The sequence below is a fragment of the Megachile rotundata genome, chromosome 15 (genome assembly GCF_050947335.1).
Source record: "Megachile rotundata isolate GNS110a chromosome 15, iyMegRotu1, whole genome shotgun sequence".
Taxonomy (NCBI): Eukaryota; Metazoa; Arthropoda; class Insecta; order Hymenoptera; family Megachilidae; genus Megachile; species Megachile rotundata.
Window position 1 is genome coordinate 4,243,897 of NC_134997.1, and position 25,889 is coordinate 4,269,785.

The 25,889-nt window shown below is 32.8% G+C and overlaps 1 protein-coding gene across 5 annotated transcripts in view; it reads right to left on the minus strand.

The window, feature by feature from the left end:
- The window catches only part of LOC100881142 (paired box protein Pax-6), a 136,040-nt gene that overhangs the window by 99,750 nt on the left and 10,401 nt on the right, over positions 1-25,889 (minus strand). For all 5 annotated transcript variants that reach the window (XM_076540499.1, XM_076540500.1, XM_076540498.1 and 2 more), the window contains exon 2: positions 20,856-20,979. In XM_076540499.1, the coding sequence (XP_076396614.1) occupies positions 20,856-20,868 (13 nt within the window). In that variant the 5' untranslated portion in view covers positions 20,869-20,979. The remainder of the gene's footprint in view (positions 1-20,855; positions 20,980-25,889) is intronic.

Here is a 25,889-nt window from a genome sequence, read left to right on the forward strand (position 1 = left end):
CTACACTGCAATATACGGGATATTTTCAGCGTTCCTGCTGAGACAAGGATGCGTTTTATACGTTAAATTCTGACGCGTTTCATGTGGGACGTACTTTTAGGTTAAATGTGTTAACCTCGTGCTTTTGTCCAACAAATGACTTGCACTTTTGACACACTTGAAAAGCTTTGTTTTAGAAGGATTATAATGTTACTAAATTCCTTATTAGTAAATGAAATTGTCAAACGTTTTATTATTAAGCAGGGTTTCTGTTGTGCGAAATTATTAAATCATTTATTGATAAATCTTCTGTTAATAAATGAAATTGTTGTATGTTTTGTCACTAAAAAAAATGATATAAGTTATTATTAAACCAGTTTGGTAAATCTTTTATTACTTAAAAAAGTTGTCATATGTTTTATCAATCAACTAGGTTACTAAATCTTTGACTGTTCAACAAGATTTCGAAATCTTTTTTATGATTGAATCAAATTGACTGCTTTATTATTAAAAAAGTTACTAAATGTTATTATTAAATAAAATTATATAATCTTTTACTGTTAAACTAAATTACTAAATTGTTGAAAAAAATGTTTCAATTTTTTATTATGAAATAAAATTATTAACCCCATGCTATTAAATATGGTTATTACGTCTGTGTCGTAAATCGTGTCAGAGAGCGTCACCTTTGAACCCAGACTCGGTTACAGATAGATGATGAAAACGGAAAAGTCGTGTACAATACGAAACGACATGTGTTCGAAACGCGCGTAATCCACGTGGAGGAAGAAAAAGTGCAGAGCTTAAATCGCGATAGACGTGTGTGTCCCCAAAATCGCGTGATACCGGGGTTCGAGAGCAAAAGGAGCCCCCTTTTTCCAGGTTTATCGCGAAAAACGGTGGAAGGGTCCAGCAGAAATGCAGAAACGAGGGTCGTAACTGCACCAGCAGGAAATAAAAACGTAGGGAGCCCCTTTAACGGAGCCGTGTACCAGCACAATCGGCACAAGGTGCACAATGACATCGACTGGCTGGTATTGTGGTCTCGGGTCCCGCTTGTTCCCATGGGACTCGTGTCCGTCAGGCTTTTGACATAATTAGTCCACCTATCGGAATGATCAGCTGTGGGAATAGCGCGGTGAAACTGTCGATCTACATCTACTTTCAGAAAAGACGGCTCTATTAGAGGCTAACGTGCATGTGAACGTTCAAGAAATTTTGTATAGAGAAGTCACTAGTCTCTAAGGTAATACATCACAATATTCTTGCGGATAAGGTGAAGTGGGGTAAGTGCAGACTGGTTTTTGTAAAGTTGGTATTTAAATGTAAGTATTTTTAGTCTGTTATGTAAATACTTAACGCTGTCGATATTGAACGCTTTACACAATTACTACTATTTAATTAATATTAACTAGGACCTTAATTGTCCTTGTACATTTTGATTTTGATAGGAAATTGTTTAAAATGTCAACTACTCTGCACTTTCCCCGAAAATGAGGTAAGAGCGTAACTTGAAGTTAAATACTTTGAAACTTTATTTCATGTGCAATAGGGCAAGAGCAGAATTATTAACAAATCTGCTATAAAATGCTTTTTACTGCATTATGCAAGTATTCTATACTGCAAACAAGTACTCTTAGCTGAAATATAAAAGGGGATATAGTAAAACAAAACAAGGGAGCAAACATACTAAATGGAGAAATTTCGCTCATATTGTAATAAAAATAGCCCGTATACGCACTTGCCTCGTTTACGAACTTATAGAATAATATGATACCTGAAGGGGGGATGCTGTGACTGATTTGACTCTATCGCTGTGGTATGCGCAAGTACAGAAAGACAGCTGGCACATTCTGTATTTGTAAGTATTTTAATCCTTAACTGGACTGTTGCGTCATTCACAACTAATTATTGGTATAATATTAAGACAATTGAAGAAAGTTAAAATGCTAGGTACATTAGGTGTTCTGCGACCCTTGATTATGCAGATTACATTTAGAATTGAAGGCAATTGCAGTGAAAATACGAGAATTGTTTATCATATTTGAACTATAACGTGCGTCACGAATATGACATGATGTTACAGGACAAGTTAAACTATAAAATAATTATGAATTTAGGTACGTCAATAATTGCGTGGTTGTAAATTCAACGTGTCGAATGCCACCCCTACTTCACATTTTGACGCTGTTCAAGTGGAAATATAAATATTATACTTCGATGAACAGAAAAATAGCACAGTTGTGAAATCTAAGTCTCTTGGTCATAACTAAGCTGCTAAATGAACAACACTGATGGTAAATGTGCATCAGTACAAAATGACATTCATTTAATGAGAAATTGGTATACAATTTTTATAATGGTCCGTGGAAACAAATTAGCTACAAATAAATTATATAGTGTATTAAAATAAAGAGAAGGATAATACTTAGATGTAAAATAATTTAAGAGGAATAATTAAGGCATAATAATTCAGAGGAAAAGTGATTATCAATTTCTTAAAAAATCTTGAAAAGTATGGAAGAAACAAGAGTTCTGACCATGTTGTTTAATACAAAAACGTACAATCATGGGAACAGCTTGAAACTTCAATATGTCTGCGAAGCAAACTGCGGAAAATGGTGAATCGACAGATTAAATTAGGATTAAATTATTTTATGAGTTACACTAGAATTCAGTTAGATTAAGCTATTAAGTTGAGATTAAGTTAAATTTGGTACAATTGGAATGGATTACGTGGCATTGCATTAGGAAAAAATTTGATTAGTTTACTTTAAATTAGAATTAAGTTAGATTAAATAACATTAAATAAAGATTAAGTTGTACTTAATTTCATTGCATGAGAATTAAGTTATAATACAGGTTAAGTTAGGATTAAATTAGATAAGGATATGTTAGCTTAAAATTAAACTAGATTAGGTTAGGTTAGATTAAGATTAAATTAAATCTGGTTAAATGAGGATTAAGTTTTTTTAAAAATAAATGAAATCACTTTAGATCGCATTAAGATTAAAACAGATTAGCTTAATTTAAATTGAGCTTACTATAGATCAGGTTAGATTACATTAAGCTTAAACTAGATTAGATTAGATCACGTTAGATTACGATTAAGTTAGATTACGTTAAGTTAGATTAGGATTAAATTAGATTTGGTTAGTTGCATTCGGATTTGATTTTGGCATCACGTTTAATGAAAGGTACTCGAAAGAGGATGAGTAACATTTTATAGGGTCTATAAGTTAAGAAAACAGTTTATGAGGCTCGAAGTAACGAGAATATGGGTCAGGGAAGGTATTCGACGAGATTAGTCGACTTGTCTGAAGGTGAAGGGGCTCCTGCGAGCAGGTGTGCGGGTGGAATCGTTATTATTGTACGAGGAGAACGGTCCAGAACTTTCAGAACGTCGAGTGAAGGACCTCTCGAGAGTCCTTTTCAGAAAAAATGTTTTCACCGGTGTGTACAGCGACGTTTAAGTGCGCAAATGGAAAGGGAAAGGAACGGAAAACGGTTAAAAAAGAAGACCAGAACGATGCTAGTACCGCTTTATAACAAAACTTGTTATAAACGTAATATACAGGGTGTTGCCAAAATGGCGGTAGAACCGAAAAGAGGGTGAATTTACACGAAAAAAGGCAAAAATATAGAATACAATTTTTTACATGTCACTTCATTTTCGAAAAAATTAGTTTTTAATGGTTTCAGAGTATTTCTAAAAAAGTTTTTGCCAACAAAATAATAAATGCAACAACTTTTTGTTACATTGAGAATTAATGAATGTTCTTAAACAAATGTCAATTCTAATTATTTACAAAGATTATTTAAGTTATTTAGACAATCATTAATTGAACTAAAATGGTAGATAACTTAGTTTATTTTATTTTGCAGAGTAACAAATTTATTTAATGTTCAACAATATTTTCTGTAGTTATTATTTTCTTAATTAACTACACGTGATAATACAGATATATAGTGCGATTAAATTAGTCACTGTTAATTAGGTTAAAATTTATTTTTGCAAAAAGTATTTAGGTTATACATTTACAGTTATGGCGCCAAAATTCAAAACTTTAATTTAGTTACAAATTCAATACTGCTATTCGGTTGAGCTCCACATTAAATTTATAGTGTAATATTTTTATTTAATTACAAATTTGACATTAAATCTATAACTGAATTATTGTTCAGTTGTCAATTTCATACTAAACATATTCATTCTTAATATCCAATTGCAAGTTTCGCATTTAACCTATAATTTAATACTATTACACAATTACAAATATTATATTAAATTTGTAACTTAAACTTATTATCCAGTTACAAATTTCATAACTAAAATTATAATTATTATCATATCTCCGTCATAAAATTCATATTAAATCTCCAAGAGAATTTTAATATTAAATTTTACATAAAGGAAGACGGTTTACTGTTCAAGCCACCATTTTAATTTCCACATTGTTCAAGCAATGGCGTAGTCGCAGCATTGAGTGAGCAGAGGTAAAAAAATCAAATAGAAATCTAAGTACGTGTTCGTCGAACGACGACGTCATTATCGTGTTGTTAAGTCGCACTTGCTAACGATCTGTACGCAATTTTCCTTCTATTTTACACGCAGTCGGACCATTTCCTTTTTTCCTCGTGGGAAACAAGCGACGAACACAAATTGCACTTCAACAGTTTTCTTCTTCTTTTCTTGTTTTTTCTCCCAGAACCGAGACGCTTCAAACATGAACGAACGAACAAATATAAACGTCCTTTTAAAAGGACCACGAAGAAATTATTTACCGAAATACGGTGTTTAATTAAGATTTTAAATGATAATCCTCTTTATTACAGAAAGATTTGTAAACTGAAAAAAATTCGTCTTTAAATATACTTTTCTTTTTTCTTTCCTTTTTCATAAATCTCTACTTGTTCATCGATTCATTTTTTAAGTTATTACTAATTATTTTTAAATTTTCATGTTTTCATGTTCCCAAATTATCGAATTTACAGATTCCGAATTTTCAAATTTCCAAATTTCCAAATTTATAAATCTATAAATTTTCAAATTTCTATACTTCCGAATTCCTAAGTTCCCGAATTCTTTAATTCTCAAACTTCTAAATTCCCAAATTCTTAAGTTCCAAAATTCCTAATTTCCCAAATTTTTAAATTTTGGATCCTTCTAATTTCCGAATTTCTCAATTTTTGTACTCCTAAATTTGTAAATTCCTAAATTCTTAAATCTTCAGCCCCCAAATGTTCGTATGTCTAAATTTGTAAATTTCTAGATTCCTAAATCTCCAAATTCTAAAACGCAAAATCCTCAAATTTCCATTTTTCTAACTAAATTTCTAAGAAACCACATCAAGAAGTTAAAAACCACATAAAAAGTCCAAACTTAAAAAGTTGACGAACGACAAGTGAACCTTCTCACTCGTCCGCCGCCATTTTCCCTAGCAAATCTGACGCTCTCCAACGCCCAGAAATAGCACATAAAAATCATCCGACAAAGAATAGAACGTTCGAACATTAGAAAAAACGTAAGTCCATTGAAAAGATTCAAGAACTACATGGTTCTTAGTTGAAGGAACAAATCCGACATTCACGGGGTAAGTATAAATACAACGAGAATCCGATGTAATCTCCGGAAATGTTTAGGGGAAAATTAGGCCGACAGTTGTCGACGTACCCATGGGCACCAAAACTATCGCCCCCTCTGAAGCGGTTTGTCAAAATATTTATTCAGCACTGTATTCCTTGTTCTTTTTTTCTATCTCCCCTTCTTATATTCTATTAAACCTACCTTTATTTCTTTTTACTTTGTACAGTTAACACTTCTTCCATTCCTTTTTTTCGTAACTTAATATCACGAAAATTAATTCATAACCTAATAACTACTGTTATTTAATGGCTGTAATAAATATTATGATGCAAGGATTATTATAAATGTAATTATGAATTATTTATAATAACTGTTATTATAAAATGTTTATAAAAAAATGTTATGATGAAATGCTTATAATGAATGTAAGTATGCAATGGCTATAACTAAATTTAGTTATGTACTGATAAAGCTGAATGTACTTATGTAATGATTGTAATAAGCGTCATTACCTAATTAGTTATGACATATGTAATTATGTACTAAGTACAATTTATAATGACTACAATAAATGCAATTCTGCAATCTGTTATATTAAATATAATTATTTAATAGCTATACTGACAAGTATATGCAATACGTATAATAAGTGTAATTATGTAAACGGTTATAATAAATGTAATTATACAAAGACTGTAATAAATGTAAATGTGTATACTAAATGTAATTATGCAATTGTGTTAAGTTGGAACTATATTAAATGCAATTATATCGATTAAAAGATAAATGTGGCAGAATTAAGTCATAGTATAAAATGACTAGTATAAAATTCGTAACATGACGTAATACGTCAGCCCATATTCAGATTACGACCTGTATTTAGACCAGTTGTTTACATATATGCAAAAGATATGGATTTGATTTATGAAAAATTGTTACAGTTAAATGGAGTAACGGTTTAAAGAGAGGTTGAAGGGAGTGTTGAAGTTAGGTATAGTTCGCAAAAGCGTCGTTCCCTTGGTATGAACGGCAGGCGTCGTTCTAGCCGCTATTCTAACTGCGCAGCAGGGACAAAAACGTGTGACGTAAACCGCGCCCTTACAGAGGGAGGATGGGCGTCGAGAAAATAGCGACGGTGTGAAAAGCTACCGACACGACGATACCATCCACGACGTGGTGTTTTCCTCTTCCTTTTGTCCGTCGTGGATGCTGGTTTGCGACAGCGCGAGCTTTAATCGACGAGACGAGACGAGACACACCAGCTTTCGAACTATCCAACCCCATCTTTATCGTCCTTTATCTACACTTCAAGGGAAATAATAATTTGGTGGATATGTACCAAACAGTTAATTCTTCGTTTACTTTCTTGATTTGAAACTGGTACGTAGCAATGTAGCTGCTGTGTAAAAAAGTTACGATGTGTACTGTCATTGATTTTAACTCTCACAAATTTAGTTTTGAAAAAAAATCATAGCTGTGCTAACAATAAGCAGTTCTTGTAACTTTTCAATTATGTGAAATATATCCGAGATATTAGATACATCAAACATTTATTTGGTATGTTCTTACATAAGGACAGCATGAAATGAAACACAAACAACCAGGACTGCCCACCAATGTCACGCCAAACCAAGACAACACACGCAGTATAGGTTCGACATAAACGAAAATGATCTACACGAAATAGGCGAAATAATTATCATCTGGGCGAAGACTCCTCGAGGTGTCCAGAAGTTTGCTCACCGAAAAATGTAACACGAGCCTGGTTCAGTATATCTGTGAGACAATAGTAATGCAAATATAAAACTTTCTTATTTTTAAATCTTTCGTTATCAAACTTTTACCTATAGATTTTTTACATTTTTCTGATTAAAATGAGGCAAAATACGATATAATTTAAACTATATTTGCTTGAAATAACTTATTGGAATAAAGTCTTCGAAGTCATAACAGAAGTCTACGATTTCGATTGTCAGACATATTACGTGATTAATGTAATAATGGATACTTTAGGTTATGTACTTTTGGGGAATAAAAATATGGAGGTTACATTTGGGTTTTGTTAGGTCATATTAAGATTAGAACTAGTTAGGTTAGGACTAGGTTTGACTAGCGTTGTGTGATTAGGTTACATTAGTTTGAATTGAATTAAAATTAAACTAGACAGGTTAGGTTAAATTAGTTTACAATCAAGTTAAATCACGTTTCGTTAGATTAAGGCACGTTTCACTAGCCTAGGTTACATTAAGTTGAACTTAATTAGCTTCGATCAGATTAGGTTAGGTTGAGTTATGTTTAATTATGTTAGCTAAAACTGGGATCGAGAAAAATTAAATTAGAATAAAAACGATTTGATTATATGAAAACAGATGAAGTTTTGTTAGAGTATGTCAAATTGGATTTAGGTACGTTTGATTTAATAGTACGATAAATATTTCAAATAAGCGAGCACCCTTCGATTTCGATCACCTTCAAATATGTTGTCAAGGTCATCATTCTGAACGACTTTTTGCTATACATATGATAGACTCTTTGAGCTTTCGAGATATTTGGGAAAATAGTTATCTTAAGGTTACATAAATTTTCGACTGTACTTTGTCTTGTGTGTATACAGGGTGGCTCACCACATTTTGCCATCTAGATTTGCGTCATTATTATTACTCATAGCAAACAATGTTTCAGATGAAGTTGAATGGTTTTGAGAGGGGCATATGCTGGGGGTATATTTTTTTTGTAGGTGGACGTGTAAAGGACATATGAAGGTCATTAATGTTTTTTTAAATGGAATCATATATTTTTTATTGCATCAACTGATACTCCTTCATATTCTTTACAAAAAAGTATTCATCTATTTATGTGAAAAAATCATTAGTTTAGGAGATATTTTAATTTTAATGTCTATTTAAAGAAAAGGTTCAATGTGGCGACCATTTGCATCAGAACACTTTCTGAATCAAGAAATTAATGACTTACTAACATGCCGTAGTGTATAATCTTTCTGCATGTGTAGCACTTTTCCCAGCTTCAAAATAAACTGATAACATGTTTATCTTTTCTTGTTTAGAATATTTTATTATGAAGTGATAATTCACCGTATCGTTTTATTCATCGTATTAGAGACGTAACAGAGACAAAATTTCACTGTTATTGCTTGACAAAAAAGAACAAAAACTCACAATTCGTTTGGTGACACGTAACCTCTCAAAACATGTAGAAAAACATTTGCTGTTCAGTTAGGGCAATTCACAATATTGACCGGAAAGTCACAATGACTAAAATTATCAGTGAACTTGACATTTATTGTGTTTTACGAATTATTTGTATTTCAAAAATGTTGCTCGTCAAACAATAAAATGTCCACAATGTGGATGTATTTAAGAAATAAAATGTTGACCTTGATAACATATTTCAAGGTGATCGAAATCGGAGGTGGCTCTCTGATTCTAAATATTCACCAGTAATATTAATGATACAACATGAATTTTCAGTATACTGATATACTTTACTAATTTACAGTACATGATATACTCTTGAGATGATATGGTATTACATGGAAAAGCCACAAAACGGTGATGCGCAGTTTAACTATGACCTACTCAACCACATGTCCATAAAAATACTTAGAATGTGTCTTAAAACATAATATGTGAGAAGTCCATTTTTATTACATCGCATATATCGAAAAGTAATCAAATCCTTTTAAATATGGAGGACGACGCGGGAAGCAAAGTGTTGAATGTCCTTCGGTCTCGCCGTTCATTTTTTCAGCGCAAAATCAGTGAAACGATCGGGACATTATTCTGGAAGAATCCATGAAATTCCCATCGCAATAGCTTCGAATCCTGACAATGGCGAGGGTCGTCGGGCCACTCGTTCTTTTCTTTCATCGCGTTAATGAGCTTCCACGCTAATGCTCTCTTCTTTTCTATTTTCACTTTCCACGCTTTTTTTCTCCTTTTTAAGCATCGGTAAATAGAAATAGGTATTGCTGCAAAACAGATTTCAATGTATATATGGAAAGTTATGTATGTCATTGTGTCAAATTTTGGGAAATTTTGAATTTGAAAATTTGGAACTTGATCATATAGAAGTTTTTAAGTATGAAAACTAGAAATTAAATTTTGAAATTAGAAAATTAGGAAATTAAGAAACTAAGAATTTAGCAGATTATGAAAGCACAAAACAAAAAAAACTGACAAAGTAAAAAATCAGAAAACTAAAATACTATGTAATTAGAAAACTATAAAATTAAAATATCAGAAAATTTGACAATTTAAAAACTTGAAATATTGAATACTTGAATACTTGAATACTTGAAGACTTAAAAACTTAAAAACTTAAAACTTTGACTACTTGACAACTTCACAACTTGACATCTCGGCAATTTGACAATTTAACAATTGGACAATTTGAAAATTTAAAAACTTGATAACTTGACAATTTGACAATTTGAAAACTCGCAAAATTGAGAATTAGAAAACTTGATAACTTGGAAACTTGAAGACCTGGAGAAAATTTGAAAATCTAAAATTCCCAGAATTTGCTCCGTCCAATAATTCAGACATTAATTTTCGTAATAATAGTGATTACCGTTACACTATTCTCCGTTTACAAACCCAAATAAGCGATACAACAAAATGGTAGCTCTCCATCGATTTATAACAATAAAAGAGCAATGGTTAGAATCACAATTGTCCAAATACCCTGAAGCGATTTCAATAATATAAAAATGACACTCGTCATAGTAGATCCTGTTGATAGTCCCGTATCTCTCGTTTCGACAGAACGAAGCCGTAGAACGGAAGCAGAGTCGTAGATTTTACGGGGGTACCTATCTATCGAGCCATTTCGTACGTGTGCTGGATACACGTTGAATTTTCTTCGTGCTCCATTCTCGTGTTGTGCCTCTGTATCGGACGAGGAATTTCTTCGAACTACCCTTCGTCGAGCTCCCATCTTTTTCGAGCTGGACCAAGCCGAAATGTGCCAGCCACCCGTTTCTGTTTGAACAGGGAATTTTACAGTCGAATACACTTGATGCAAGACGAACAATTCTCTGTCCAACTATTCCTTTTATGCTCCTCCAATAGTCACCTCACGGAATTCTTACTAGCTTTCTTTAAATTCATTAATCTTTCAAAATACTGCCACACTTCTTACAGTCAACCATAGTTATCATATTTTCATCAATTTTAATGTTTTCGAAAGATTAATTTGTTTTTAATATTTTCAAAATACTAATTTCATTTTAATTTTCCCAGAAGATCAATTACTTTTTAATATTTTTGAAATATTAATTTAATGATGGTATTATTCAAATAATTGATTTTAATTAATAAATATGGTCAATTATACATATAGGTTTATTTTGCCCCTTCCCCTGCATGAATTAAATTTACAGACAGTTGAATGATTCATATTCGTTTACGAAATACAGAAGTTACACAATTTTCAACAACAAGAATATGCGAGTTTTTAGATTATTAAATGTAGTGATATTACAGAAACAGTCTAGAGATGTCCTAGAGAAAATTTGATATGAGTCTAGTGTAATTTCGGAAAGAGTTTGAGTAAATTAGATAAAGTTGAAAAGTTCCAAAGTCTTAAATGAATCAAAATTGAAAAGTTCCAATGTCTTAAATGAATCAAAATTAAAAAATTCTAACATTCTACAAAAATAACAATTTACAAAATTATAGACATCCAAAGTTCAAAGTTTAAAACTTTCAGGGTCCTAATATTTTAAGGACTAAAATTCCCGAAGTTCTGAAGTTTCAAAGTTTTAGTTTCAATATCCTAAAGTTCAAAAATCTCAAGGATACAAAATAAAAAAATTTCTATGTTCTAAAGTTCATTAGTTCCAAAATCTCAAAATACTAAACTGCCAAAGTTTAAAAATTTTTAAATTCCAAGTCTCTAAAGTTCCAAAGACCAGAAGTTCAAATATCCCAAGATCCCAGAGTTCCAAAATTCAAAAATCCTGAAGTATCAAGATTCCTAAAATTTTAAGTGGTAACGCCACTCTAGAAGTCAGAGAAAAAGGTGATTTTCGGGAATTTTTAAAGTAATAATTGTACAAGTTATAAGGTCAGAATAAAAAAGGTATTATTAGATATGTTTTGAAGATGGTTTGTAAATTTTTATAAACAATTTGCACTAAAAATGGCGGCTTCTTATGGGATCTAAGATTCAATCTCGACATTGTTGAAGCTTTATTCAAAGATCGTTCTAAAAACTCTATCCATCGGGCGTCGGCTTGTAGGCAAAAATTGTAACAATTTTCTCCGACAGACATATCCAAGGCTTTTATTAGTTCCATTATAGTGAGTAGTCCATCTTTGAATATGCAAACAGATATTTTTTCGACGGATTCATGGTGTCGACGGATGGCTAAACCATAATAAATACTCAACTCATCAATGAGTTTTCCTCACAAATTTCCCTTTCCTTCAAGACCCTTTGTCTATTTTTTTAAATTGGGGGTCATTGTTTATTAACCTCGTTGAATCAGGCCTTTTGCCTTTACCCAGGTACCGTTCTCAACGCTGATTATTGCGCGCGTATCCGCAAGTTACGCAGAGTCAACCACAGAGTGGTTGCTGTCTACTTAAAACAATTCATGTTTCCGACCTATCCCTCACTTAAAACTCTTTTCTCATATTCTACACATAGTAAAGCATCATTTAAGCAAAAAAAAAAATCGATTTTTTCAAAATTCTAGAGTGGCATTACCCCTTAAGACCTCAAAACTAAAAAATGTATTGAGATTCCGTCATTTGGAAACCATGGATTCCAAAAATTCCAAAAACTTCAAATATCCCGAATTCCAAGATCCCAAAGTTCCAAAGTTCAAAAATTCAAATGTTCTGAATTCTCACGGTTTTCACAAAATTTGTCACAATTGTCCCACGTCTTCCTCTAACTACAAATAATACCCTTTTGGCAGAAACCAATTAATCTTCCTTATACTTCAAAATCTCCAATTAATCATACTATCTTACAACTTCGACTAACATCCCCTCTTGAATTCAAATTACCAATTAATTAAAATAAGTGTAATAAAATTACAACAATATCGAAGCAGCTCCCAGAAGATAGTTACAAAGGAACAAGGTACAAGAAAAAGAAAGAAGAAAGGAGAGTGCAGCAGTAACTGTTCATGGAGTAAATACGCAGGCATCTCTTGACTGTTCAACGGAAAGGAAGAAGAAGAAGAAGGAGAAGAAGAAGAGAGAACAGCGAAGAAGTGGCAGAAGTAATGGAAAGAAGAGAAAAAGGGAGCTACCTTTGTAATGGTCTCTGTAGAATTTCACCTTCGCCACCCCTTTCGTTCCCCCGGCGTAAAAGACAAGCAAAGGGTGTTGGCATTTTTACGGGCGAGGATAGGCGGAGGCAGTTACGAATTAATTGAATGACAAGGCGAAAAAAAGGTAGGGCAAAGTCTCGTATCTCTTCAAGACGTCCAAGGAGATATGGCGGGTGGATCAAAGAAGCGTTCTCGGGCATTTTAAACAGCTATCCGCCATCTTTCTTTCTCGTACTTCTTCCTCTAGCCACGTGACAAATATGTACACTCAAGTGTATGTTGACTTTCTTTGAATACAGACACATATGTATACTTGAAAAATTTTAAACTATCGAATTTCTAGATTTTTAAATTTCTATGTATCCAGGTTTTCAAGATTTCATGTTTCGACTTCTCAAGTTATCAAGTTTTCGAGTTTTTGTGTTTTCATTTTCTCGAGTTTTCACATTATCTAGCTTTCGAGCTTTTGAGTTGTCAAAATTTCAGGTTTTCGAATATTTCGGTATTCGAGCATTCGAGTATTCGAGTATTTGAGTATTTAAATATTCAAGTTTTCATTTTTTCATATTGTTAAATATTCTAACTATGAGATTTACAAATTTCTTAAGTTCTCAAGTTTTCAAATCTCACAGACCTATTAAAGTTTCCAAATGGATACATTTAACTGTATAAATCACGAAACCCTAAATTAAAAAGTTATAGTAATGTCAGTCGCCTAGGCACCTAAATTTTTAAGTTCCCGTATCCATAGAAATGTTAAGATTGTCAAATATCTATATCATCAAATTCTTAGATTTTCATATCCCTAGATTCGTAAATTTCTGTTTTCCCAAATACATAGAATTCTCTACATTCTCTACACTACAACGCTTCAAATCCTTCGATTCTCAATCCTAAGGTCTCTAAGTCTCCAGATCGTTAAAATCTCAAAGTCACCAAGTTTCTACGTCGTCAATGCCCAAACACAAGTTCCTAGATTTAACAAATCTCTAGATTCCACATTCCGAAATTACCAAGTCCTTAGATGTCGAAATTACTATATCTTCAAATTTCAAGATTATCAAATACGCAATATGTCAAATCCCTAATTGTCTAAAATCGTCTAAATTCCAACGACTCAAGTCCCTAGATTGTTATAACTAAAAGTCTCCAAGTCCCTAAATCGTTTAAATTCCAAACTCTCCAAGTGTCTCGATTGTCTTTAAATCTTTAAATTTCACTATATTAAAGTCATTAAATCCCTAATTTTCTATGGCATCAAATCCCAAAGTCTAAGGACCCTAAATCTCCTGACACCACTACTCTTAAGTCCCGTGATCCCTAATTTCTATATCACTAAATTCCAAAGTCCCAAATTCCTAGATCTGCAAACTCCTGTACCCTTATGTCCCTAGATCTCTACCCTTAACATAACCAAATCGAAAAGTCCCACATTTCTAGATTTCCAAACTCTGTTACCCTTAAAACTCTGGATCCCTAACTTCTACATCACCAAATTCCAAAATCCTACATTTCCAAATCTCTAGACTGCACTACACTTGAGACCCTAGATCCCTAGCCTTTACATAACCAAATTTCAAAGTTCCACATTTCTAAAGCTCTGGACTCCACTACTTTTGAGACCTCAGATCCCTAGCTCTTATATCACTAAATCCCAAAGTCCCAAATTCCGAGATCTCCAGACTCTACCACCCTCAAATCCCTAGATTTCCAACTTGTTATATCATCTAAATCCCCTAATTTCTTCCAGAACCCAAAATACTCAATTTCCAATATCTCCAAATCTAGACCCATCTGAAAATATTCAAGTGCCAAAAATTCTTAACAATCACCGAATGTAAGACCTCTCCACTCTTGTCCGCCATATTCTTCTCTAGTGAACGCAGATTTACATTTCACTGTACACACAAAACGTTCGTGTATATCCAGCAACGACACAGCAAAGTTACTATCTATTCGGAATTCAGAAACGATCAATGCTTCGAGCAACCCCTATCTACCCCTGTCTTCTTCTTTTTTCACCTTCATCGCTCGTTTCCCATTCCTGGTTACAGCTCTTCTTATTCTTATTTCGTCCTCATCCTCCTCTCTTTCTCACTCCTTAACTGCCACCATCGTCATCCCTTACCAGCTTTGTCTACAGGGGTTGCCAGGGGGTCGATTCGTCGACGAAACGCCACGTTGCGTTGACGGCCGACTGTTCGCGGCGAGGTTTCTGGCTTGAACGATTTCACAAACTTCCGACTGTTTTGTGTGGCGTGAAAAGGGACATTTGCGATTTTTCTGATGACAGCGTCAGAACTCGAATGGTCCCTATAGGGATATTTGGGGAACTTTCTCGATTTCTATTTGATAAGGGGGCTTGACTTCGTAAATTATTTGAAACTGTCACAATATATTTTTATTTATTTATTTATTGTAAATAATTTATTTATTTATACATACAATATACACTGTTCAGTGTACAATGTATGATATACAATATACAATGTACAATATGCAATATATAATATACAATCTGCAGTATATAATGCAGAATATACAATGTACATCATACAATATACATATAACTCAATAAGTCCCCGGTCTGACACATTATATGGCGACACTGGTGACACACCCACGTTATTTTCGAATAATACTAACCTTCAAACAGTACATGTCAAAATTTCATGGTATTCTGACCAATAGTTTAGAAGTTACAGTTATTTTAGTACCCCCAGTTTCGTAATTTTGAAGACAATGGATAGAAAGGAATTTCGTGTGTTGATTAAACACTGTTTTTTAATCGAAAAAAATACTGTTGAAGCCAAAAAGTGACTTGATAAGCATTATAGGGACTCTGCACCAGGGAAATCAACTATCATTGACTGGTATGCTGAATTTAAACGCGGTCATACAAGCACCGATGATGCTGAACGCTCTGGTTGCCCAAAATCAGCAGTCGTTTCGGGAAACATAAAAAATGTCCACAAAATAGTTTTAAAGGGCCGTAAACTTAAGTTGCGTGAGATAGCTGATGCCTTGAAGATATCAGAAGGTAGTGTTTTCAGAATTTTGCATGAAAATTTGGGCATGTGCAAATTGCCTTCAAAGTGGGTGCCGCGTTTGCTGTTTCACGAAGGCAATGCGCCGTGTCACAAGTCGATGAACACGATGGTTCAATTGAATGAATTACGTTTTGAATTGTTTCCCCACACACCGTACTCCCCAAATTTGGACCCCAGCGACTACTGGCTCTTTGCAGATATGAAAAAAATGCTCCAGGGAAAGAAATTTGGCTCAAATGAAGAAGTGATTGCGGAAACTGAAGCTTATTTTGGGGGCAAAGACAAATCGTTTAATATAAAGGGAAATGAAAAGTTAGAGGAGCGTTGGAATCAATGTATCACACTGGAAGGAAAGTATATTGATGATTAAAGTGGAATTTCTAAAAAAAAATTTGTTTTTCTTAGTTAGACCGGAGACTTATTGAGTGATGTGTTACAGTATATAATATACAACGTGTTTGCACAATATTTAGTGTACATTATACAATGTACAATATACAATGCGTAATATATGTATAGTGTGCAGCATGTAAAGTGCAGTGTGTAGTACATACAATACAATTCAATGTATCCTATATGCAATATATAATGAGAAGCATCGAATGTACAGTTTGTAATGTGCAATATACAATATGCATAATGAAGTAAGTATATGTGATTACTGTAATAATTTAATTTTTTAAATTTAAAAATGTATATAATTATATATATTTGATTATGTATAATGCAATGCAATTACAATTTTATTTATTAAAGTTTCATTTATTAATTTTGTGAACTTTACAAATTTTGTAAAAGAACAAATTATTTGGCAAATAATTGGCAAATAACTTGTATAAGAAATAATAACCTGACCTAACCTACTCTAATCTAAACCGTATTTTATAACCTTGAATAATAAAATAGAACAGATATCATTATTGTAACGCTACAATACATTATATTTACAACATAATTTTTATGTTATATTATATTATTTTTAATAGTGGAATGTAGTGTATATTTTGATATAATTTATTATTCTTTAACAATAATACATATAATTAAAATAAAAATCGGGCAATAATTTATATTACTAAAATATATATAGGGTAATATTATTTCATATTTGATATTTTATATTACTTCATTATCTAATATTTTCTTCCTTCTTGCTTTACAATCTTACATTGTTATACTAACTGAAGCCGCATCTTGCACATTTTCAAAAAGAAATCTCTTGAGTATAATAATTAAGCCACCGACTGTTCATTAAATATCACATATTTTATTAATCTGCTTTATTATTTGGTTTATAGAAAGGGGAATACGCGAAGTCGTGAAGTTAATATAAAATTTTGAGCTTCATGGCAGAATTACTATTCCCATGGCCCGTTAGAAAATTAATGACAGAATTTATGGAGTCTCGGTTTCGTGAATTACACGAGGACTTGTCAAACTTTTGGAACCCTCACGAGAAATTACAACCAAGTCTTCGTCGTTACTCTGCAAGTTCGTTAATGTGGCTAGTTGGCGAATCATCCTAAAAACTTTATTAAATGTAATCTGATAAATGCTTCCCGCGAACATCTACATTCTTTCTATCATTTATAACGTTCAGCAAAATTAGAGTTCACTCATTTTTTAGTAAAACGAATTACAATAAAAAATTGTACTATTTTCTATTTTCTCAAAGTCAAATCAATCCGAGGCTTGGTGAAATTAGATTATGAAATGTAGATCGAAACTCTGTAGGATGTTATCTAACAACATTTAGGATCCTAAAATGCTTGAAAACTTAGTGATTAATAGTAATAATAAATCAAAATCAAAATTAATTATTATAAGTTTACAGCCTAGAGAAGATAATAAATGTTATATAAAATCTATACAAATAAAGTAAACGATAAAGGTATAATAAATATATACCATAAATGATTATTTTAAGTATAATAAAAATAAAATTGAATTGCAATACGATAAAATTATGTAATAAATTTTATTTAATATCATTATAGCAAAATCATAATAAAATCATATTTTATAAATTCCCCTCTTCGTCTCTATAAATTATAAATATTCATAACAGTTTAAAAATTAATTTTAATTGTCTTATAATAAAACAAAGTCTATCATATTTCGTTAAGTTTCAAAAGTATATGAAACTTGATGTTTGATTATCATCTATTTAAAAATTAATAATAATTTACTATGTAAGTTTAAAACTTCTAAAACAAGAGACGGGTAGCTCGTAGAGAAAGAAAAGTCAATTTGTTCTCGTGACGAGAAGGAAACCGGAAATACGATTTGTACGTACGATCGATCCCATCGAAGCGATTCGATCAGCTAACGCCAACTTAACGCTACACACCCCACTGAACCCCACTCGGTCAGATAACTGGTGGATTTTCGAGCATCGTGCAGATTCTCGATCGCTCACTTGTAGATTCTTCGATGATTTAATCTGTATCGACCATTTAACTCGTTGCTTTCACGCTTTCAAACACTGCATTTTACTGGGTATTCTTTCTGTCGTTTATAGGAGACTTGTGAGAAGTGTTGCACTCATGGATGGATTCGTTGTTCGAGTGATTTAGAGGTTTAGTATCAAGTATACAGGGCGTTTCCGAAATGATGGTAAAAATGAACAACATAGAAAAATAAGTAAAGAATGTGTAATAAAATTTTTTCCTGTGGCGCTTTCAAGAAAATTTGAACATTTTTTTAAGTATCTGTAAAAAAATTTGTTCACACTGTAGAAAATGATGACAATACCATAGCGATTTGTGAGATATGGTTCCAAGAGAGATATAAAAAGAGTAGACTAGTGGAGTAGAAGCCATTATTTTCTTGTTAAGCTATTTCAAAAGTTACTTAATATAAATAGTATTTCTATTATTCATATTTATCAACCTTCACTTATTGCTGAGTGAGTTTACTTATTGCTGTTTGTCTGTACCAAGCTACAGGCTTCAAATGTAGGTCTTCTGACTTGAAATCTCGAGGGTAGACTCGTAAGTCACCCTAAATTTGCTTTATAAATTTTGGCAGCAATCTGACAACAGGAATCTGTTGTCAACATTGATCGTCATTGAATCGAAAAATTATTTTAGTATCGTTTCTCATAATTTTTGACGTAGAGAATCGACTGCAACCACGCTAAAAGCTCTATAACTCATCCTTAACGACAATACTTCATTATCATTGATGTTCGTTGTGAAATTAAAAATAATCATGTCTAGTATCGTTTTCGATAGTTTCCTACAGGTTTAATCATTAGGAACGATTTTAAAATCTCTACATCTCACTCTGCCTACATATTTGCAGTAGGTACCCAAAATTTTGAATACACATTTAAATTCGCATGAGACATTTGGTAGATCCAGTAGTATTCTTTTTATACTGTCAGAGATTTATGCGAATGGAAATCGCGTAAAACGAACCGACGTGGAACGGATACTCCGCGTAAATTGTGGGACAGGTGTATAATCGTGGAGCGAGGACACCAATGACAGATTCCTCGTCAGTTTCATCTTATCAAGCGAGGAAGATGATTGTCGGTAGGAGGGTGAGAGAAGCCGCGGAAAAGGGGTGAGAGTGTTGGAAGGCGTAAGAGAATGGAAATCAATACGTGAAGTGAGCAGCCAGTTTCAGGCAGGAGCTGCCGGCTTTAGAAAGCCTTGAGACGTCGTCTGTTCATCCTCTTTGGACCCTCGTGTTAAGAGAGCTGCAGAGAGAGCGAGAACGAACCACCGAGAACCCGCGGAGAAACTTGGAAAGACAAGGAGAAAGAGAGACGAGTGAAGTTCCATTCAGGACTAATGGGGTTAAACGCTTTAGCCATCAACTGAACGCGTCCCCATCTCGATTCTCGGACGTTTCGATTCGACTTCACGGATGTTCCGCGAACTCCGACTCTTACCGATTGATTTAGATCATTTTGGTTTGCAAATTTAGCCATTTTTTTGGATTGGTACGGTTGCAAATTTTTGCATTTAGGGAATGATTATTTCTTGATCTGCTACGTTTTACTTGTTTTGGTTTGTATAGTTTTTAATTTTGAGGTTCGGAAATTTTGACATTTTAATGTTCGGAATTTTTGGATTTAGAAATTCTGTTATTTTTAAAATTAGATATTTGCAAATTTCTAAACTTTCTAGGTTTGAGCTCTCAAGTTTTGAACAGCCAGATCTTGGAATTTTTTAATTTATAAAGTTAAAAATTTAGAAATTCATAAATTTAGGTATTTTGAAAATTTATTTTTAAATCGTTAAATTTTTACGCTTGGAACTTTTCAAATTTGCTAGGTTTTAAGTTTTTAAATTTATTTATTTTTCAGGTGTCAAATCTTGGAATACAGAAATTTGTTAATTTTCAAAGTTAAAAATTTAGAAATTTACGAATTTGGATGTTTTGAAATTTTTTAAATTTACTGGGTTTTAAGTATTCAAATTTTTAAATTCGATTAATTACAGATACTCAAATCTCCGAATTTGCAAATCCTTTAATTCAATATTAAAACATTAAAATATTAAAATTCAAAATTTTTGAACATATTCGTTTATTTATTCTTACCTAAATAAACCTTATGTTGCACCAAAATACTCTTAATAAGCTCATTTCGACTTAGCATTATTTTTCGTATTTTTGCAGGTTGGTACTAATATTTTTACGAATTTGTATTTTTATAGGTTCCATTCATATTTCTGACTACCAATTCAAATTTTGTGATATGCAATTCATATTACTGGCATCCACTTTGCATTCTTCAGTATCAATTCGAACTTTTTAACAATAAGTAAACATTTTCGAGAATCGGATTATATTACTAGTAGTGAATTTTTGAGGAGTTTGCATTTTGGGAGTACGCTCACTCTGGTCTAGGTTTACATGTTCTCCAGTTTCTCAAATGCTTATGAAGCAGTTGGATTTCATGGCAATATAGAAAACTTACCTTTGTGTGCCATATCGTCAGCGGTGACAGATGCTAGGAGGCCGGTGGCGCCCGGCCATGGAGCGACCGCAGCGCCCAGTTGCTGCGACGGCAGAATCTTCGGGCTTTTAGGCACTTCCGGTCACTGAAACATCAAATTTTTATGTATTCAACTTACCATTCAACTTTATGTATTTAACCAGTTAACTGTGGCGATCTTTTTGCAAAGCGCGCACCAGTGTGCGTCGCGATAATCAAGCGATGACGAGTTAGCTCTCAAGAATTTATGAATCCATCTCAAATCATTCACACTTTTTATTTGTTTATTTCATTTCGTGTTGACCTCTAAATATTTTAAACATATTACAATTTACGAAAATAATTTAGTTTTAGCCAAAATTATAATTTAAATATCAAATTGTGACAAAATTTTACGCATGACGGATATAGTCGTCATGTCACAAAATTCTGCTACATCTTCGTGACGGATATAGTCGTCAAACACACTTAACTGGTTAACTACCAATTATGCAGTATTGCTTACAATTAAGGGTCGGTTCTGATCGAATACGCCGAGTATGTTTTTTGAGGAGTTTTGGGACTTTTAGTAGAAAATTGATACGCTTCTGTGATCCTTATTTATCGTGCGGTGTATTGGATAGGGGAGCCAAGGATAATAGATCGTCAATTTCCAAAAATATGCAAAATGCGATTTCTCTTTACTAACTAAGATCGTAAAATCCAGAAGCAATATTTCGTCATGACTTTTTTTACAAAATATTCTTTTTACACTAATCTTGGTACAGTGCCAATTTTGGAAAAATGGGAATGAAATATTTTAGCTATAAAAAATTTATGTTTTTTTTCCGTGGAATTTTAACCCTTTCCTTACGGCAGTCCGCGCCGCGAAGTGTGCACTTTGCTCGTCAGTAGTCTTCGATATTCGGACTAACGTTTTTCAACGCCACTTTGTGATTGCCTCGTATGTACACTTTTTTAAAAGCTACATAACAACTGTTTCATCGTATTATAGGAAAAACATGAAAATGAGTATATTGTATGAATATTCAGTTATTTACATATAACACCCGTACACACAGGCCGTCGCGCGGCCGCCGCCTATAGGCGGCACCCGTAATGAAAGGGTTAAGGATAAATTGCAAAATTGGTGTCTGTACCGGTCTAGATAAGTGTTCAGAGAATATTTTATAAAAGAAATCATGACGAAATACTGCTTCTTGACTTCAAGGTAAGCGAAATCACATTTTGCTGATTTTTGGAAATCGAATATCATCCTTGTCTCTCCTGACCAAAACAACATAAAATAAATAAGGATCTGAAGGATAACAATTGTTGACCAAAGGGCTCAAAAGATTCCAATAATAATACTAGAAGTATTTTATCACTTTTGACCATTGAGTACCAACACTAAACACCGTACTACTTATCATTAACTTTCAATTAAGCGGGCGAATATTTATAATATATGTCGTGTTGTATCTAACAGAAATATGTGTCAAATGAATCTTTTTATTATTCTAATATGTGAAAGTTCTTATGATTAATTTTCTTTGCTTTTGATTTAGCTTTATCAAGTTAAAAAAAATTTATATTCATTTTTAGATTTTCTTACGTGTTAAATTTTAGTACGTTCAACAACAAAATTAAGGTTATTTACATTATTTATTCAAAATACTTTACAACAACTTTGATTTTTACATCAAGGCATTGATTATAAGTTTTTGCATTAATATTAAGTATACATATACATATGTACAGGTGGAACAAACACGGTGTCTAGGAAATTTTATAGTTACTAGAACTAAAAGTACAATCTGATTACACTTCTAGGGAAGGCTTCGAAACACCTACCGAGAACTACTAAAAATCTACATTTTCTAGAATTCTTGTAATAATTATTTCGTTGTAATTATTTTGCAAAAAGTTAGCCATGTATTTCGTAGATACACGTGAGTCTAACAGACAGTTAAAATGTAACTGTATAAATTGTTCAGATGAATCGGTTTTCAATATCTTTGATTATATCGAGTTCTCTTTAAATTATGCTTTGATCAGATATCAGTTTCAAGATTAGTCTCTAAAATTAGGATCGAATTGCCACTTGTATAAACACGTATATACTACTTGTACATTTGCATATAAACACACAAGTGTGATACAATCTATGATAAGATAACAAGGTATATATATACATAGATAGAGTAGTACATAAAATGTGTGAACAGTTAGAATTAGGAAAAAATTTACTTATTGTACTATCGTAATTTATAATACACTTGATTATGTATGAAATGGAAATAAGTATTGTAAAGATGTCAAACTTTTATGTTTGTTGATAATTAATTTACTATGGTATGAAACTTATTTACTTAGATATTATTGCATAATAATTTCAAAACAGCCTGCAATGATTTCATGATATAATTGTGCTATACATAATTTGAAGCTTAAACTAATTTAGTATAAACAATATAATATATGAAATCATGTAATATAAATAATAGACGCTAGGAACAAATATTAATATAAACAATATAATATAAATAACATGAAAAAAATACTTTACAAAATTCTGTAATAACACTGTACTAATATAATCAGTATAAACAGTACTAATACATCATGTAAAACCAGTATAAGCTTGAAATAAAACTGTACTAATACATATAATCAGAATAAATAACCTTAATATACAAAAATGGTACAATAAAACCTGTGCAAATTTAAAACAATATTATGCTCATATAACCAATACAAATAGTACTAAATAAACAAATTGTACTACCAATACAAATGTACTTATATCATATATCAGTAACGAATGCTTCCAGAATAACATCTGCACATAAAAGAAACGTTAATTCGTCATTAATAGAAAGAGATTCAAGGAAAATGCGACGACAAACGATTTTTAAAGAAAAGCGCGACCCTACTAATTAGAACGACTCGCGCATAATAACACTTCCAACGCTATTTTTGCCAATAAAAAGGAGCGGCTGAAAAGTATGTCGCTTCAAAAAAGAAATACTTTGAAGGGAACAACTTTGCTGTGAACTGTAGGGATATTTTCCGCATTCGCCACCAGAGTGGCATTAGCTACACTTACTTTCTCGCAAGTCCTCGCCTAATTGTCTATTCACACATACACTTTCTAACCTAACTTTAATCCATTCAGAAAAACTGCGACCTACTAATCACAGGTTTACAAATAAATCCTAACAGAGACAAACAGAACAATAAACAATAAACGAAATCTTTCATTCGTAAATTCGGGAATTTTAACCCTTAATACACTTCATCAAAATAACACACCTGGCATATTTAGACGTTTAAAACCCAAACTACTGAGAATATTTCTCACAAAGAAGCTACTCATTTTAAAAAAATTATAAATATTTGAATGTTTTAAGTGCGTAACCTACAACTTTTAAGGCTGGTATGTCATGCACAACTAATTAATTATGGCTACAGTATCAAGGCAGTTAACAAAGTTAAAATGTTAAGTATTTTTTGTTTTCAGCAATCCTTGATTATATAGATATAATTATAATTGAATTCAAAATTGAATTGCAGTGAAAATACGAGTTCGATTTATCATATTCCAACTGTAGTGTGCGTCACAAGTGACACGATATTATAGTACAAGAGGTTAGCGTATTAGTTGACTTCAGTAAATTTAAACATTGAATATGAACAAAAATTTAGAAACGTGAAAGAATTGAAAAAAGACGAGTTTCATATACGACTTTGAAATTTTTTCGATGTGAATATAAAGAGCCGAACACTCTTGAGAAATAACAGAAAAAGAAAAAATAGTAAAAATATCAGTGTTTCAAAAAAGGTATTAATTCAAATTTTATAAAGTGGCTAAAATAAAAGCTAAATTCACTGGCGTCCTTTCATACCCGTTAAGGGTTAAAACATAAAATTGAAAGTTGTCAGATAGCCTTGTAGGTCCCAACAATTTCCCCATAGCATAGCGCAGGAGTTTTAAAAAGAAAGAGGCGAAAAATACGAATCAATCTCATTACTTTAGCGACAGAGGAGGGTGGCACGTTTCAACAGCAGACAATATTACAGTCACGCCTAATTAATAGACGTTCATTGAGTTGAATGAGAAGAAGCATCATAATTATCGCGCCACAATGCACCCCAGCAACATTGAAAAGGTGTCCCTGCGTTCTAATTGGCGCCATCGTGACGAGTCCCGGTTGTAGAAAAGGCACGATCTGTCGAGCAAAAGAATCGACATTGCAGGCGAGAAAGAAAGAACGAGAGCTTAAGGACGCGAAATCCCTTTTTAAAAGGCTTAGATACACATATAGAGAGAGAAAAAGAGAGAGAGAGAGTCTCGTTGTCGGAGCGTCGCGACGCTCACAAGCGGCCTCGAGTGTCGTAATTACCCTCGCGGCTGTTGCACCGTGTCACCATGTAAACTACTTACACGCCTGTAACACGCCTGGTAAACCTGTCAGCGTAGCGGAATTCAAGCGAGAAAGAGAAATACCAAGGGTTGAAAGTGGTTGTGTGTGCAGCGATAATTAGCGTTACAAACGAATCGATATCGATATCAGCGCAACGAGTCTGTATCTCATTCTCCCTCGACGAATCACAAACGACCGCCATTCCGAATACGGCTGGGTGTTCGCACCCTTCGATACAACGTCTTCTGCAATTTCATAACGCGACTTATGCAGAGAAACATTTAATTATCACACCGGTAAAGTACAAAGCGACAATTGATACGAGTGTAGGTTTTGATGTTATCTCTCTGTTATTCGTTGCGAGGTGTTCATTGGTTACGGTAGGTTTCATATGGTTCGAATAGAGGGATGTGTTAAGTGCACGCTAGGGAGCTCGCGGGCACAGGGGTATTAATATTTACTAGTCTATTTTCTGTAATTAAATGTAAGCCACAAATTATATGATTAATACATATATTCATAAATATACGTGTATATAGAAATTGCTAGAAAATAATAAAAAATTAATTTCTTAGTTGAGTAATGAATTTAAACAATAGTTCATTCTTAT